Raw genomic sequence first — 12,617 nt, forward strand, 5'->3', positions numbered from 1 at the left:
GAGGGTGCACCCCTGTATCTTACCCTTGGTGATGATTTTACATTTCATAGGCGTGGAAGAAATACTCCTTCAATTAGGGCCCGAACTTCACATGATGGTAGGACCGTACGCACCAGTGGCCATAGCGGCCGCGCAGTTTCGCAATATACCATACTTTATAATCACACCTATGGAGGATACGCGCGCTGAAATCAGACGCATGAAAAACGATAGCGAATTCCACGCAGGAATGATCATCAACTTACAACCTTTATCGATACAAGCAATCGATCGAGCGCTGGTCGAATATACGAGAGCGTTCAAATCGAGGAGAGTACTAATACTGGCAGACACGGAACATTTCCACGGTAAAACCAACGGTCGATTCATTTCATTCAGAGACAATATCGAGCAAGAAATACTAGACTTCATAAATGATTATTGACTTTAAATCAAAATATCCGTGATGCGGTAATAAAACGTAAAATCCAATGATTATTATTGAAATTTAGTTTATTAACCCTTTATGTGCGTTTTCACCGCAATGCGGTGTATTAATCAGTGATGGACTTTGCTAGTACACTGTATCGCAGTGTATAGATGTTATCAGCAATTAGTTCTTGATTGAAATATGTCGGCATCTATCAAATAGTTGAATATTAGCAATTAACGATACGCCGCACCGCAGTGTAAATGCACTATAGCGGCATGCCTGTCATTCAACACACTGTGGTGGAATTCTTTCAAATTCTCAGATTATCACCACTACTTTTGGCACTGAAAGGGTTAAAAATCATCAGAAATATTCGAAGTCGTTACTACCATCCTTATACATATTTGTGGGATTTTACGTCTTCGTAAATGATTATTTCATAACACTTTCAGAGATAACTAACTTCATAGAAGATTTGTTAAACTTGTCAAACATCGACACAGTCGTACAAGCGATCATGTATAACAATATAATCAAAGTGAACAACTACAAAAACCACAAGACGACCGGCATGTTCATGGTGCAAAAAATATACACTTTCCTCGTCGAAAAACAGATCGACACGGTCGTCTTCTTTTTCACTCGTTGGAGGCTGAACATCGGCAGAGGCAAAAATCACGTTTCGCGCTGGGAGAATATCGATAAGGTGAATCGTATGGGGAAATTTCGAAAAAGCGCCGAAAATCAATGCAATCAACGCGTTTCGATTCCATTTTGCAGGTGATCCGATACGCAGAAAGTGCAGATGCAACGTACACGTGGCTCTGCGGCAGTATGGTTAGTAAAAACTGGACGACGTATTAGCCAATATTCATGGCAGCCGATTGGGGACCGGTGAAAAAAGAATTTTCTTAATTGAAAGACAAAAAGGCCGCAATAAAAGCGAAAAACCTTGTTTTATTGCAATAAAAGAAATTTTCGAGGTTCTATTCCAGTAACTGTTAAAAAGTCAAAACTTTTAAGTAGAAAAAACCTGTATTAAATCTGTATTTAATGATCCAACATGGCGGCTGATTCAAGCCATGTAAAAAATTGTAAAAGACTGGGAGATTTTGAGGTACGTACTTTTTGAATACCCCCTAAAACCTTTAAATAAATTCTTTTTCGAAAGGTAGGTCAGAAAATTATATATATCTACAGTCTTAATGCCAACTGTCTATTGAGGAGTTCATCCTCACCAGAAGTCGTAATTAAAATTTGGTCTACTACGGTACCGGATCTTTTTGCAGATAGCGACCACGCCAAGCATGGGATTATTGAACGGTCGTAAAATAGTTCTGTCACCGGTTGTGGTAGCGTATGATCGTAGCGTTTACGACCACATCGAAGACATCGATGTTTACACGACACAATTTACGTATCTTCTTCGAGCTGCTCTTCGAAAAATAGATGCCACAAAAATCACTCCGCAGCTTGTATATCGTACTGTGATCGAGGTTAGTGAAGAAACCTGAAATACGTACGTGTCCTAATTGTCACTGATCAAAATTTCAGTCAATAGGGGTCTTATCATAACTACTAAACGTCATCCTTATCATTTCTGTCTGAAATGAACTGACAACAATATCTTAAACGAACAACAGCATCAACTGAAATAGTTCTGTCAGTGGGTGTGGAAGTGTATGAAGGTAGCTTCAATGGATCTTTACCATCCAAAACGGACTGATTTTCGATCCAGAATTAATATTCTTAATAATGAACCACATCAACTGCTAAAGAACTGTGCCCAGAATAAAAATATTCAACTCGCTAATCTAAAAAGTACTTAATAAAATAAGTCTATCATTTCTGTATGAAATGAACTGACAACAATATCTTAAATGAACAACAGCATTGACTGAAATAGTTCTGTCACTGGGTGTGGAAGTGTATGAACGTAGCTTCAATGGATCTTTTCCATCCAAAATGAACTGATTTTCGATCCAGAATTAATATTCTTAATAATGAATAACATCAACTGCTAAAGAACTGTGCCCAGAATAGAAATATTCAACTCGCTTATCTAAAAAGTACTTACGTAAAATGCTTCTATGTAAAACAGATACTTCAATTATTTCTAAATATAGCATGACTGGACTTATGTGATGGACGACCTGATCACTTCTCTAGCATACGATTACAGTAGCTTTGAATTTTATGACCCGTTCAGAGCACGCGCGAGAATTTCGCTGAAATTCGACAACAACGGATTAAGAACAGCGCCGATCACATTGTCAGTGTTGAAGCAAGTCGATCAAGATACAGCTCATGAAGTAAGCACCATTTTAACTAAATATTCATAATGCAGTAATACTTGCGTAGGAACTGGTCGATTCATGATTGACTCATTTCAGTTAACATCATGGACGACGGGAGAAATAATGATACCTACGCACTTGGAAGAAAGTGACGAAAAATTCAAAGTCCTAGTTATCATTGCAAGTATAGACTGGCCTTGTTTCAACAATGCTTTTGTCAACAATCTCCGATGAAAGACAAAACATTGCGAAAAGAAGGCCTCCCATTTGCCCGGGTATCCTGTTCTATTTTCTTTAAAGAGTGCCTTGATATCCTTTCACTAAAATGCCTCCACTGGGGACCAGTTTTTCAGTAGTTCCCTTACTCCTTGCCTGGTTATGAAACCTCCTAACCATTGATGAAACACTCCGTGCCATGACAATATTTAGAGAATTCCACACTAAGTATAATGAGAAAGATAAAGCTCTTCGGCAATGAAGATGACTTTTAAGCCTAGCGTACATGGACAAAGTAACTGGCGACAATTAAGGCAGTTTTTGGCATATGAGAGAAACTGGCTGGATACAATCGGTTGTTTAAGTGTCGATGTGAGCTGGTAAACAACTGGTAAACAACTGATAAACGACGATCTCCGGTTTCAGCCAGTTGCCCATGATCTTCTTTTGAGTAACTGGTTATACTCAGTAAAGGTGATATCCGCCTGTGTCCTCTCTCTCTCTCTATTTAAAACAGGAGTATCCGTACGTAATGAATGTGAACGATTCAACCGGGAACCTGAAAGGTAACGATCTTTACACGGGACTGTGCATCGAACTTTTACGTACGACGTTCGAACTGATGAAAGACAAGTACAAACAGAAATACGAGTACGATATCGAGACCGAAGAACAATACGGAAAACGTGACCCCGAAACGAATAACTTCAACGGGCTGATCGGGCGTGTCATCGATGAAAAAAACGTACCGGTAAAAACTGTTTCTGCGGGTCCTTTTGTAAATTTGTGTCCTATAATACACTTTTTAGACTCAGTTTTTTTAAACTCAGTTACCGCCTAATTGGTACGAATCCTTAAAAAAATCCTGGTCCACACTTACGATTTTAGGCGTAGTATACTGTATAACTACAAACTAGACAAAAACATCTAATTTCCTATTTCGCAAAATTGAAAGAGTTTCGGGCATTTTGCTTAAATTAAAGGAGTTCGATGCACCTTTAAATGTATTTTCCATTTGGAAGGAGTGTTTAAGGAATCAAGGAGTCGTAGGGACCCTGTATATAAAATAAGGTTTGTATGAATTGAATTCTATTCTATTGTTTCAGCTCGGAATCGCTGCGCTAACGCTAACGTACGACCGACAACGCGACGTCAATTTCGTCAACGGATTCGTTTTCGATCGAATTTCGTTCGTCTACCAGAAAATCGAAGACGACGGATACTTCATACAATTCATACGACCGTTGTCGGACAGTGCGTGGCTAGGACTGTTCGGCGCCATCGTATTCAGCGCCGCGTGGATCGCCGGCGTGTTCCGATTGAATCCGACCCGCGCGCGCCGCCAACCGGACAAACGTTACACGGTTAAGGAATCGACGTGGTACGGTTTCGGAACGCTGCTAAAAACCGGCGCGCCGTTCGAACCGCGGACGTTCGAGCTGCGCGTGTTCACCGTGTGCGCTATGTTCGCCGGGATCATCGCTATAGCCAGCTACACGGGCAACATGGCCAGCTACATGACCGCCGTCGTCTTCAAAGATCGCCAAACCAGTCTGCAGAAGTTAGCCGAGCGCGATAACATAAAATTCTGCGTGATTGAATCGAGTTTCTTCGATCAGATGATCAGGGATTCGACCAATCCGACGTTTACGAAGATACGCCGCAAAATGGAGAAAGCGGGCAAAAACGAATGCCTCGTAGAAAACACGGCAGCTGGATTCGCCGAGGTTTTCAAAGACCCGAACGTCGTCTTCATAAATTCCTTCGCAGTACTACAAGCACGAATAAGTACGTTATCATATAAAATATCAACCATTAAATCGGTCTCTACTTTATAAACTATAAACGGAGATAGTGAGAAGGACGTTTTGAAAACAAAATCGTGAAAATATGTTGAGTAGTGAAGTTATCAAACGAGCCATAGGTGATAACAGGCTCAGACTTGAACTCAAAAATAACCATGCTTTATTTAGCTCCCATTGCGAGAACCGATGAGACCCCCATACTAACATTGTATCCAAGTTTCATCAAGATCAACTCGCTAGTTACGAAGCTAAGTTATAAAACATGGGTCTCACTGAAGCCCAATAGTTGTTTTCATTCACTGCACTTAACCCTTTCAGTGCGTCTACACCGCAGTGCGGTGTATAAATCAGTGATGGATTTTGCTAGTACACCGCACTGCGGTGTATTGATGTAATTTGTAATTATCTCTATTGAAAAATGGCAGCAAGTGTCAAACATAGTGAAATACTAGTAACTAACGATACACCGCACTGCGGTGTAGACACACTATAGTGGTATTCCCATTGTTCAACACACTAGGGTGGAATTTTTTAGAATTTTCAAATTTTCTCCAGCACTATAGGGTGTTAATTAGTCAGCACTGAAAGGGTTAATAGAAAAACTTAAAATCCATCATTTATAGAACTATCCATCATTCTATAGCCTGAATATGTTGATAACACAAATGAAATGTTCGGCTTTCATCCATTTATGTTTCCTGTCATTCAGTCAAGAACAAATGGTGCGAATTGTATCTGGGAGAAGAGATGATATATTTCAATGAACTAGCTTTCATCTACAAGCGAGGCAGTACGATCGGTGACCAGTTCAACAAAGTGTTTTTCGAATACTATACTACGCACATGCTGCCGATAATCCGCAAGTAAGTGTTCTTTAAATTGCTAAAACATGGCCATCTAACGAACTTCTTCTATAACGTGAATCCATCTTCGTTCCTAAGGTGGCAAAAAGGCAGTCAAGCGTGTACCGGCAAGGAAAACACGAAGACAAAACCAGTGACGGTCAGGGAATTCGCCGGTTTAACCATGCTGTTACTCATCGGTACCGGTCTCGCATTCGTAGTCGTAACAGTTAAACTGATTTACAATAAATATTGCATAAAACGTCGCATTTCTCTGCATGGTAAGAAATGAATGTATGAACTAGTAACGACAAACTATAATGAAAGTGAATGCTATATAAAAAGTCTATCCATATTTGCTAATTAGCAGAGGATAATCCATCGAATGAAGTGGGACCTAGTGCTCATGAAACTGAATTCCAGAATACATTGGAGCCTATCTTCCTGATCAATACAAATATCGAGCAAAAAGGTACAATCATCTTTAATCTCAGATTAACTGAAACCACTTGAAATAAAACAGATGAATTCAAAAATTCGAAAATCATACATCGTATGTACGGTAACCATTTCTACTTTCAACAGCAAAATATGATGTCGAAGTCACCAAGATCTGATTGTTCGTACCGGATGAAAGCAGACACTCACGCCAAACTAAAAATTGACAGAAGTTTGCAACACAAGAAAGAACAGACTGTGAAGATTTAACTTTTGTTTGAAGAAATATTCCAAGACCTCTACTTTGGAAAAATCTGTAAAAACCCCCGAGAACTGCTGAACAACCAAAGCATAATTATTCAATATTCATATTTTTTGGAATAAAAATGAGACAAGTTGTACTTCATAGGTTAACTGAAGCATGAGCTTTCGCCACAGAGGATAGTAGCTTCAACAGGTGAATGAGTATTTTTGGGTACATTTACTTGATTACAAAGTTACATTTCTTTCATACCTTTCTTTTGCCGGTTTGGCGAGATTTGCGTCAATCTTTATATCGTAGAGAATCATGTCATACAGGAATTTACCAACAGCTCGTACAACACCAGGACTCCACTGTTTTTCACCTACATCCTATAAACATTTAACGAAATATGTTAACACTTTCTGCCAATTTACAAATTTCCTGAGTTTTCCCTGATTTTTCTGAGTGAATCAGAGAAATTTATAGGTTTAAAATCTAACAATTCATTCGTTTTTCATTGAATCGAGTATTAATAAAGAAATTGTCAATAACATTATCCAAATTCCCTACGTTTTCCAGGGTCTTGGTAAAATTTGTCAAAATTCCTCAAGCTTCCCTGATATTTTTCTCGATTTTTTGATTCATTGAGTTTTCCAGGTTTGCCACATCAGTAACTACCCTGTTTGAACAAGAAATGAATGCCAACTGCTTTGAAAAGAATCTGTGCTTACCAAATCTGGCCCGTCGGTGGATCTGTTATAAAGGTGGGTCCACATCTCGCGATGGTTTTTGAACAGCATTTTATCAGACGAATACAAATCGATGTATTCACCGTACAATTTCATGATCTGTGAAACAACGACCAAAACCAAATTCAGATTAAAAGCTCAATACATGAAATTTTCATAAATTTTCAAATCAATATCCAAAAACTTGCAAAAGTTAGTTAGAGTTAACCAGTGGATAGTTGACATAATGATAGTTAAAGGTTTATTGTTATCATTGTATTCACCTGCTGGTTATCTTTTATCAACTATTCAGCAACTGCAGCCCAGGGCCCAGTTTCACAAAAAGGATTAACGCCTAAATCGATTTATGATAAACTGAATCAATGAAGAAATTAAATCGATTTAAGACTTAAACCTTTTTGTGAAACTGGGCCCAGGTCTATCATACCTTTTTAGTGTGTTTATTTCTGACTTTATCCTGTATGATAAACCGATCGAGCACTTTCAAACCCAAAGCCGTCCACAGATAACCGATTGTAGGACTATAAGTTTCAGACTCGGTAGAACGAAGGTTGATTTCCTAACGCGATAAAAAGAGAAATTCAGTCAATTAGGTTTCATTTGAATAAACAGCAAAATTATATTCGCTGTTTCAGGCACTGACCTTCATCATCAGATCGATATACTGAACCGGTTCAAGCGCTTTTAAGTAGGGGTAAATCGACAAGCTGTTGTTGGCTGAAAGAAGAAATATTCCCTTAAAATATTCAGAACAATGACCCGTTCAACCATCCTTCCTCGGCAGGGATTTGAACCTGATGGCATCGCCTAACTCAGGGTCCATGTTTACGAAAAAATCTTAAGCTAAAAACAGTTAAGATCAGTTTTGACAACATAGAAAACAATAAATAACCAAAAGCAACTAAACCAAAGTTCGAAATTAACTTTTTTGAGAAACCATGACTTACAATCAGCTTTCTGTTTGAGAAATTTCAAATTCCGGTCGAACGCCTTCGTCAATTGTATTTTCCATTCTTTTTTCCACAAACCTAAAACGTCCTTCTAAAAACGTGTAATAATTTGAGATTATATTCTGATCTTCGATTGAAGTGATTACGACGCACGATCAGCCCACACACGAAACGTACCATTTCTTTCATATATAGAGAATACTGAGGTAGCTTCTCGATGGATTCGACCACCACACCATCGGACATTTCAATATCCATTTGAGCTTTCGCTTGATGATGCAAAACATCTTTAGGTACGACACCGCCGTATGGATTCTCTTCAACGACCTGACAACGAAAATGAAATATCAACAGACTCCCTACAGATCAGTCATTTCTGGATATAAGGAGTTTTCAAGGAGAATATTTCAAGTTAGCGTCTGCATCACTATCGTTTCCCAGTAGGAAAGACCAGAGGGTTCATCTCTCGATAGATCAAAGTAATAAGCTAGCCCAATAAATATTCTGACTTTCAACTAATAAATTTTTATAGGAATTCTTACATTTACCGGGTAACAATACAAAACAAGATTGTAAAGTTCTGTTAACAGGCATGGAGACTATTAAAACAAAATTCTGGAGGAAAATGCACCAGCGCATCCCGGTGTTTTCCAAGACTTGGTTCCACAGTTGTGAGTTAACTCTGAGTTAAAATTAGTTCATTTTCAATTAGTGATCTCCGAGTCAAATCTTAACACGGAACTGCGGAACTGGGTCCAGGGCTTTATCAAACTCCTTGTTTTTTTCTCTGACAGTTTTCCACAATCACGGTCACCGTGTTCGCGCGAGGATTATCATTAAACTTACTAGTTCAGCAGGAAGCGGATGATGGTACTGTTCTAGGAGTATCGAAGCGGTGTATGTTTTCGGATCGAGCGGAGGATGAGGTATAAATTCCGGTATCACAGTCTGAATGGCTTTCAAAACCAAGGTTTTCTCGGTGCCGTTAAAACAACACGAGTTTAGCATATCTCTCACGTCGTAGCCCTTAAACAACAACGGTGGCAAAATAAAGATTTTCATTTAACCCTTTCAGTGTGTCTACACCGCAGTGCGGTGTATAAATCGGTGATGGATTATGGTAGAGTACACCGCACTGCGGTGTATTGATGTAATTATCTCTCTTGAAAAATGGCAGCACCTGTCAAACAAAGTGAACTATTCGAAACTAACGATACACCGCACCACGGTGTATGCGCACTATAGTGGTATTCCCATTATTCAACACACCAGGGAGGAATCTTCCAAAATCTTTAGATTATCTCCAGCACCATAGGGTATTGATTAGTCAGCACTGAAAGGGTTAATTATCCTAAAATAGGGATTGTCCCTGTTATCTATTTGGTTGGTAAATTTCGTTTGATTTTTGATTAAGTTTCCCTTACAGACCCACCACACCCGCCGGGAGCGAAACAGGGGGTTTGATTTTTAAATAGATTTTAACGGTTCTTTAGTTTCCCCGACTTATTTCAACGGCTTACGTACGTCTCTTTCGATATCGGCTAGAATCGTTTTTGCGATGTCCTTCCTGAAGAGTTTACGCCGCGCGAGACATTCGAAGCACGCGGCGTACGACTGCAACGTCGCTTTAATCCCCGTATCTTTCATGTCTTTGAACAATTGCTGAAGAACGTCCAATCGACCCTGAAAAGTGTCACGAAATTAAGAAATCCTACGAGCAAATGAGAACTGATGTCAAATTCTTCGTGAAGTAATGGAAATTGATTGATCGAATATTACCATTTTGGCATACGCATGCATCAGTTGATTATAAATGCTGACGTCTTCTATTTGATGAGTGGCGTGTGATTTCAGGTGTTTCGTCATGTTGTAATAACGTACGACAGACCTCGCTTTCGACAACTGGTAACAAATTAGATTACAGTACTATAGATGAATAATAACAGTTTGAATACGATTACTCAATTCACAAATTGCAGTTTACAAAGCTTAGATTCAAAAGCAATCTTAGTTGGTAACCCATCAAGAAATTTAGACCTGGGGCCAGTTGCATAGTCACAGCTTAGACTTAAGACCAACTTAGTTCTATAGCCAATAATCTAACAACTTTGACCAGCCTCTTGATAAAGGACCCCAACTATGCAACCAGCCTCTGGACTTATGATTCAAGACTACTGTTGGTCTTTTGTCTCACAACTGCCCCCCCTCCGGTCTTAAGATCTCATCTCATTCGCTTAATCAACGGAATTGTTTAACTTGAATAATCTTACCATCTTAGCGTGTATACAGGCATCCACGTAAGTTTTCAAATCTTTGTTGAACAACGCCCTCTTCAGATACAGTTCATATTCGTTCGGATCCATTTTCAGCAGTCGTTGTTTCTCGTCGCGTGTAACTTTCTGCACTTTATTCAACACGCTGGTGATCGCGCCCTGTTGCTCCTTCTCGAGCATCAACACGACTTTCTCTTTGAGATCCTCGTCGCTCATGACTTTCTCGACGAATGCGCCGCTGAGTCCGTCGTCCACAATCTGATCCGATATGTCATCATCAATCACGGAATTAACGCGAACTGTTTCCGACGATTTGCTTATCGGATTTTTAACCTTCGTCGCGGTTTTGTTTTTCTTACGGGTGGTCGCCGATTTATCGGTTTTTAAACCTGGACTAGAATCGATGAGTGGAGTTGAAGGCTTCGAATGTTTCGCGATCGACCGCGGTTCGTAGCTACTTCTCGCAAACGTGTTCGTTTTTATAAACCAATCGGTCGGTGTTTCGTTTATGCCGAAAGTGTATTCAGATCCAGTCGATCGACTCGAGTTCTTGTGACTGTTCTGAAGCTGTTTCAGCTGCATTTTAAACGTGTCCAAACCGGTGCTGTAATCGTATTCACCGTCGGTCGACGTCGAGGCTTTCAGCGTTTCGGTGCTGCGAGATTTCGTAAACAATTTACTCAAAATGTCGTAGCTTTTCTGACGCGAATATCGGTGGTCGATGAAATCGCGGTCGAAATGCAGAACGTTTTCGAACGCTCGGTGACCGCCGCGGTGACCGTACGGTCCGTCCACGTCGCTGGAAAATGTCGACGTCGATGACAGGACTAAATTCCCAACCGGTATCGTCACTTCATCGATCGTTTCATTAGTCAGAACTTTTAGTCGGGCATCCATGACTGGAAGGGATAAAAATATAGCATTCATTCAGAGTTTCAAGTTCTACACTGAGCTGAGATCTTATGAATGACTGAAATTAATTTGCATGACTTTTAACAGGGTTTTCATAGATGAGGGGACTGTCCCCAAATTTCCTGAGGTGACCGTTGACCAAAAACTACCCGATTAAATTATAAGATATCTTCAGGGCTGTTTCTCATCAAGAGGTTTCTTGCACCTCTCATCTCCAGCAAGAACCACAATACACCAACCAACGAATAAATTCAACTGCCTGCCTCATCCCTGATTTTCAAGAAAAGAGCAAAAATCCCCTGATTTATTTTTCCCTGCAGGAAAAATAGAGGGAAAAATAGAAATGAAACAGGAATTCCCTGATTTTTCCGTGAACTGTAAGAACCCTTAGATTAATATTGAACAATTGATCCGTCTTTGAAGTGACTTAACGCTAGCTAGGCGCAACTTATTTCATACTTGAAGTCTCTATCATGGAAATGCCAGACTTTTGGGTTACATAGTTGAAACGAGGAAATAGCGTAATCATCGGGAATAAGAATACCTTTGATGAGTTCAGAATGTTGAGCTTGTAATTCATCTTTGTCGGCGAGATCCTTCGGTTTCGTAGAATACGATCTGTTGCAGTCTGAAATCATTATAAGAAAACGTTCAGTTGATTTAGGCAGCAGTAAACGTAAGTTCCAAAAGGAGAATAGAAATTTCTCAGAAAAAACTCACATGAATTATGGCCTGTAGTTGATAGTGTCCTATGACACACAGCCGAGCGCACGTCCAATAGAATCACTGCTTGGCGAATACATGACAATCTCAACACTTGAGACATCTCAATCACTTATATATTCATTCTGAAACAGGTATACTAAAATTCAGCACACCAGCAGGCAGCTCGTTCACTACCATCACAGATCACCAGCTGAAAAATAACAAAAATCTGAAATTAAGAACATACAATCGGAAGCACAATATTCAAGCAGGGAAACATTTTTCTAAATGGACCCTAGTGCCATCTAGTGCAATCATAAATTGTCCATGTCAGTGAATACTTGAAGTGTAGTAGTGTAGCCAGGCCTACCTACATAATAAAAAGGCAAAAAACTGTTTGATGACATTAAATACACTTTCAACACACACCTGCTGAAAACACACATTAGTTATGATAAGGTTTTTGTATATAAAGGGTAATATAAGGTCTGGTACCTGTGTTACAAATTATGTAAGGATACCAGTTTGTCCACATCGGTAATTAGTGCAACACTGGATACTTTCACACGATGAATAAAGCGATGTTTCTAAACGTATTTAACGCTGAATCTGATAAATCTGTGAATTCAATCAAATATTGATGTATTCAGCTTCTATTAAACACAACGAATACTCGCGATCTAGATGAGAATTAACGGAAATATCACATTGAATCGGAAAACCATCGAAAGCATGACCGAGTAACGGGTTAATATTCGTTCTCAAACCCCTGAG

General features: G+C 39.5%; 3 protein-coding genes across 3 annotated transcripts; 2 read left to right on the forward strand and 1 right to left on the reverse strand.

Annotated features, from left to right (window-relative positions):
- Window positions 1-31: 31 nt before the first annotated feature.
- On the forward strand, window positions 32-1,926 carry LOC141909236 (uncharacterized). Its single transcript, XM_074799625.1, has 4 exons — window positions 32-347; window positions 865-1,118; window positions 1,193-1,249; window positions 1,702-1,926. The coding sequence occupies exons 1-4, from the start codon at window positions 32-34 to the stop codon at window positions 1,924-1,926; spliced, it is 852 nt and encodes a 283-aa protein (XP_074655726.1).
- A 1,531-nt stretch (window positions 1,927-3,457) lies between these two features.
- On the forward strand, window positions 3,458-6,280 carry LOC141909237 (glutamate receptor U1-like). Its single transcript, XM_074799626.1, has 6 exons — window positions 3,458-3,676; window positions 4,032-4,713; window positions 5,440-5,593; window positions 5,672-5,853; window positions 5,943-6,044; window positions 6,096-6,280. The coding sequence occupies exons 1-6, from the start codon at window positions 3,458-3,460 to the stop codon at window positions 6,278-6,280; spliced, it is 1,524 nt and encodes a 507-aa protein (XP_074655727.1).
- Window positions 6,281-6,499: 219 nt separating this feature from the next.
- LOC141909238 (uncharacterized) lies at window positions 6,500-12,595 on the reverse strand. Its single transcript, XM_074799627.1, has 13 exons — window positions 12,339-12,595; window positions 11,859-12,054; window positions 11,683-11,766; window positions 10,224-11,125; window positions 9,733-9,855; window positions 9,478-9,636; window positions 8,800-8,979; window positions 8,131-8,280; window positions 7,951-8,044; window positions 7,647-7,720; window positions 7,431-7,562; window positions 6,986-7,102; window positions 6,500-6,643 (listed from the first exon to the last, which is right to left on the reverse strand). Exons 2-13 carry the CDS (start codon window positions 11,962-11,964, stop codon window positions 6,500-6,502), a joined length of 2,265 nt encoding a protein of 754 aa, XP_074655728.1. The 5' UTR covers window positions 11,965-12,054; window positions 12,339-12,595.
- Window positions 12,596-12,617: the final 22 nt, after the last annotated feature.

The sequence above is a fragment of the Tubulanus polymorphus genome, chromosome 7 (assembly GCF_964204645.1).
Source record: "Tubulanus polymorphus chromosome 7, tnTubPoly1.2, whole genome shotgun sequence".
NCBI lineage: Eukaryota > Metazoa > Nemertea > Palaeonemertea > Tubulaniformes > Tubulanidae > Tubulanus > Tubulanus polymorphus.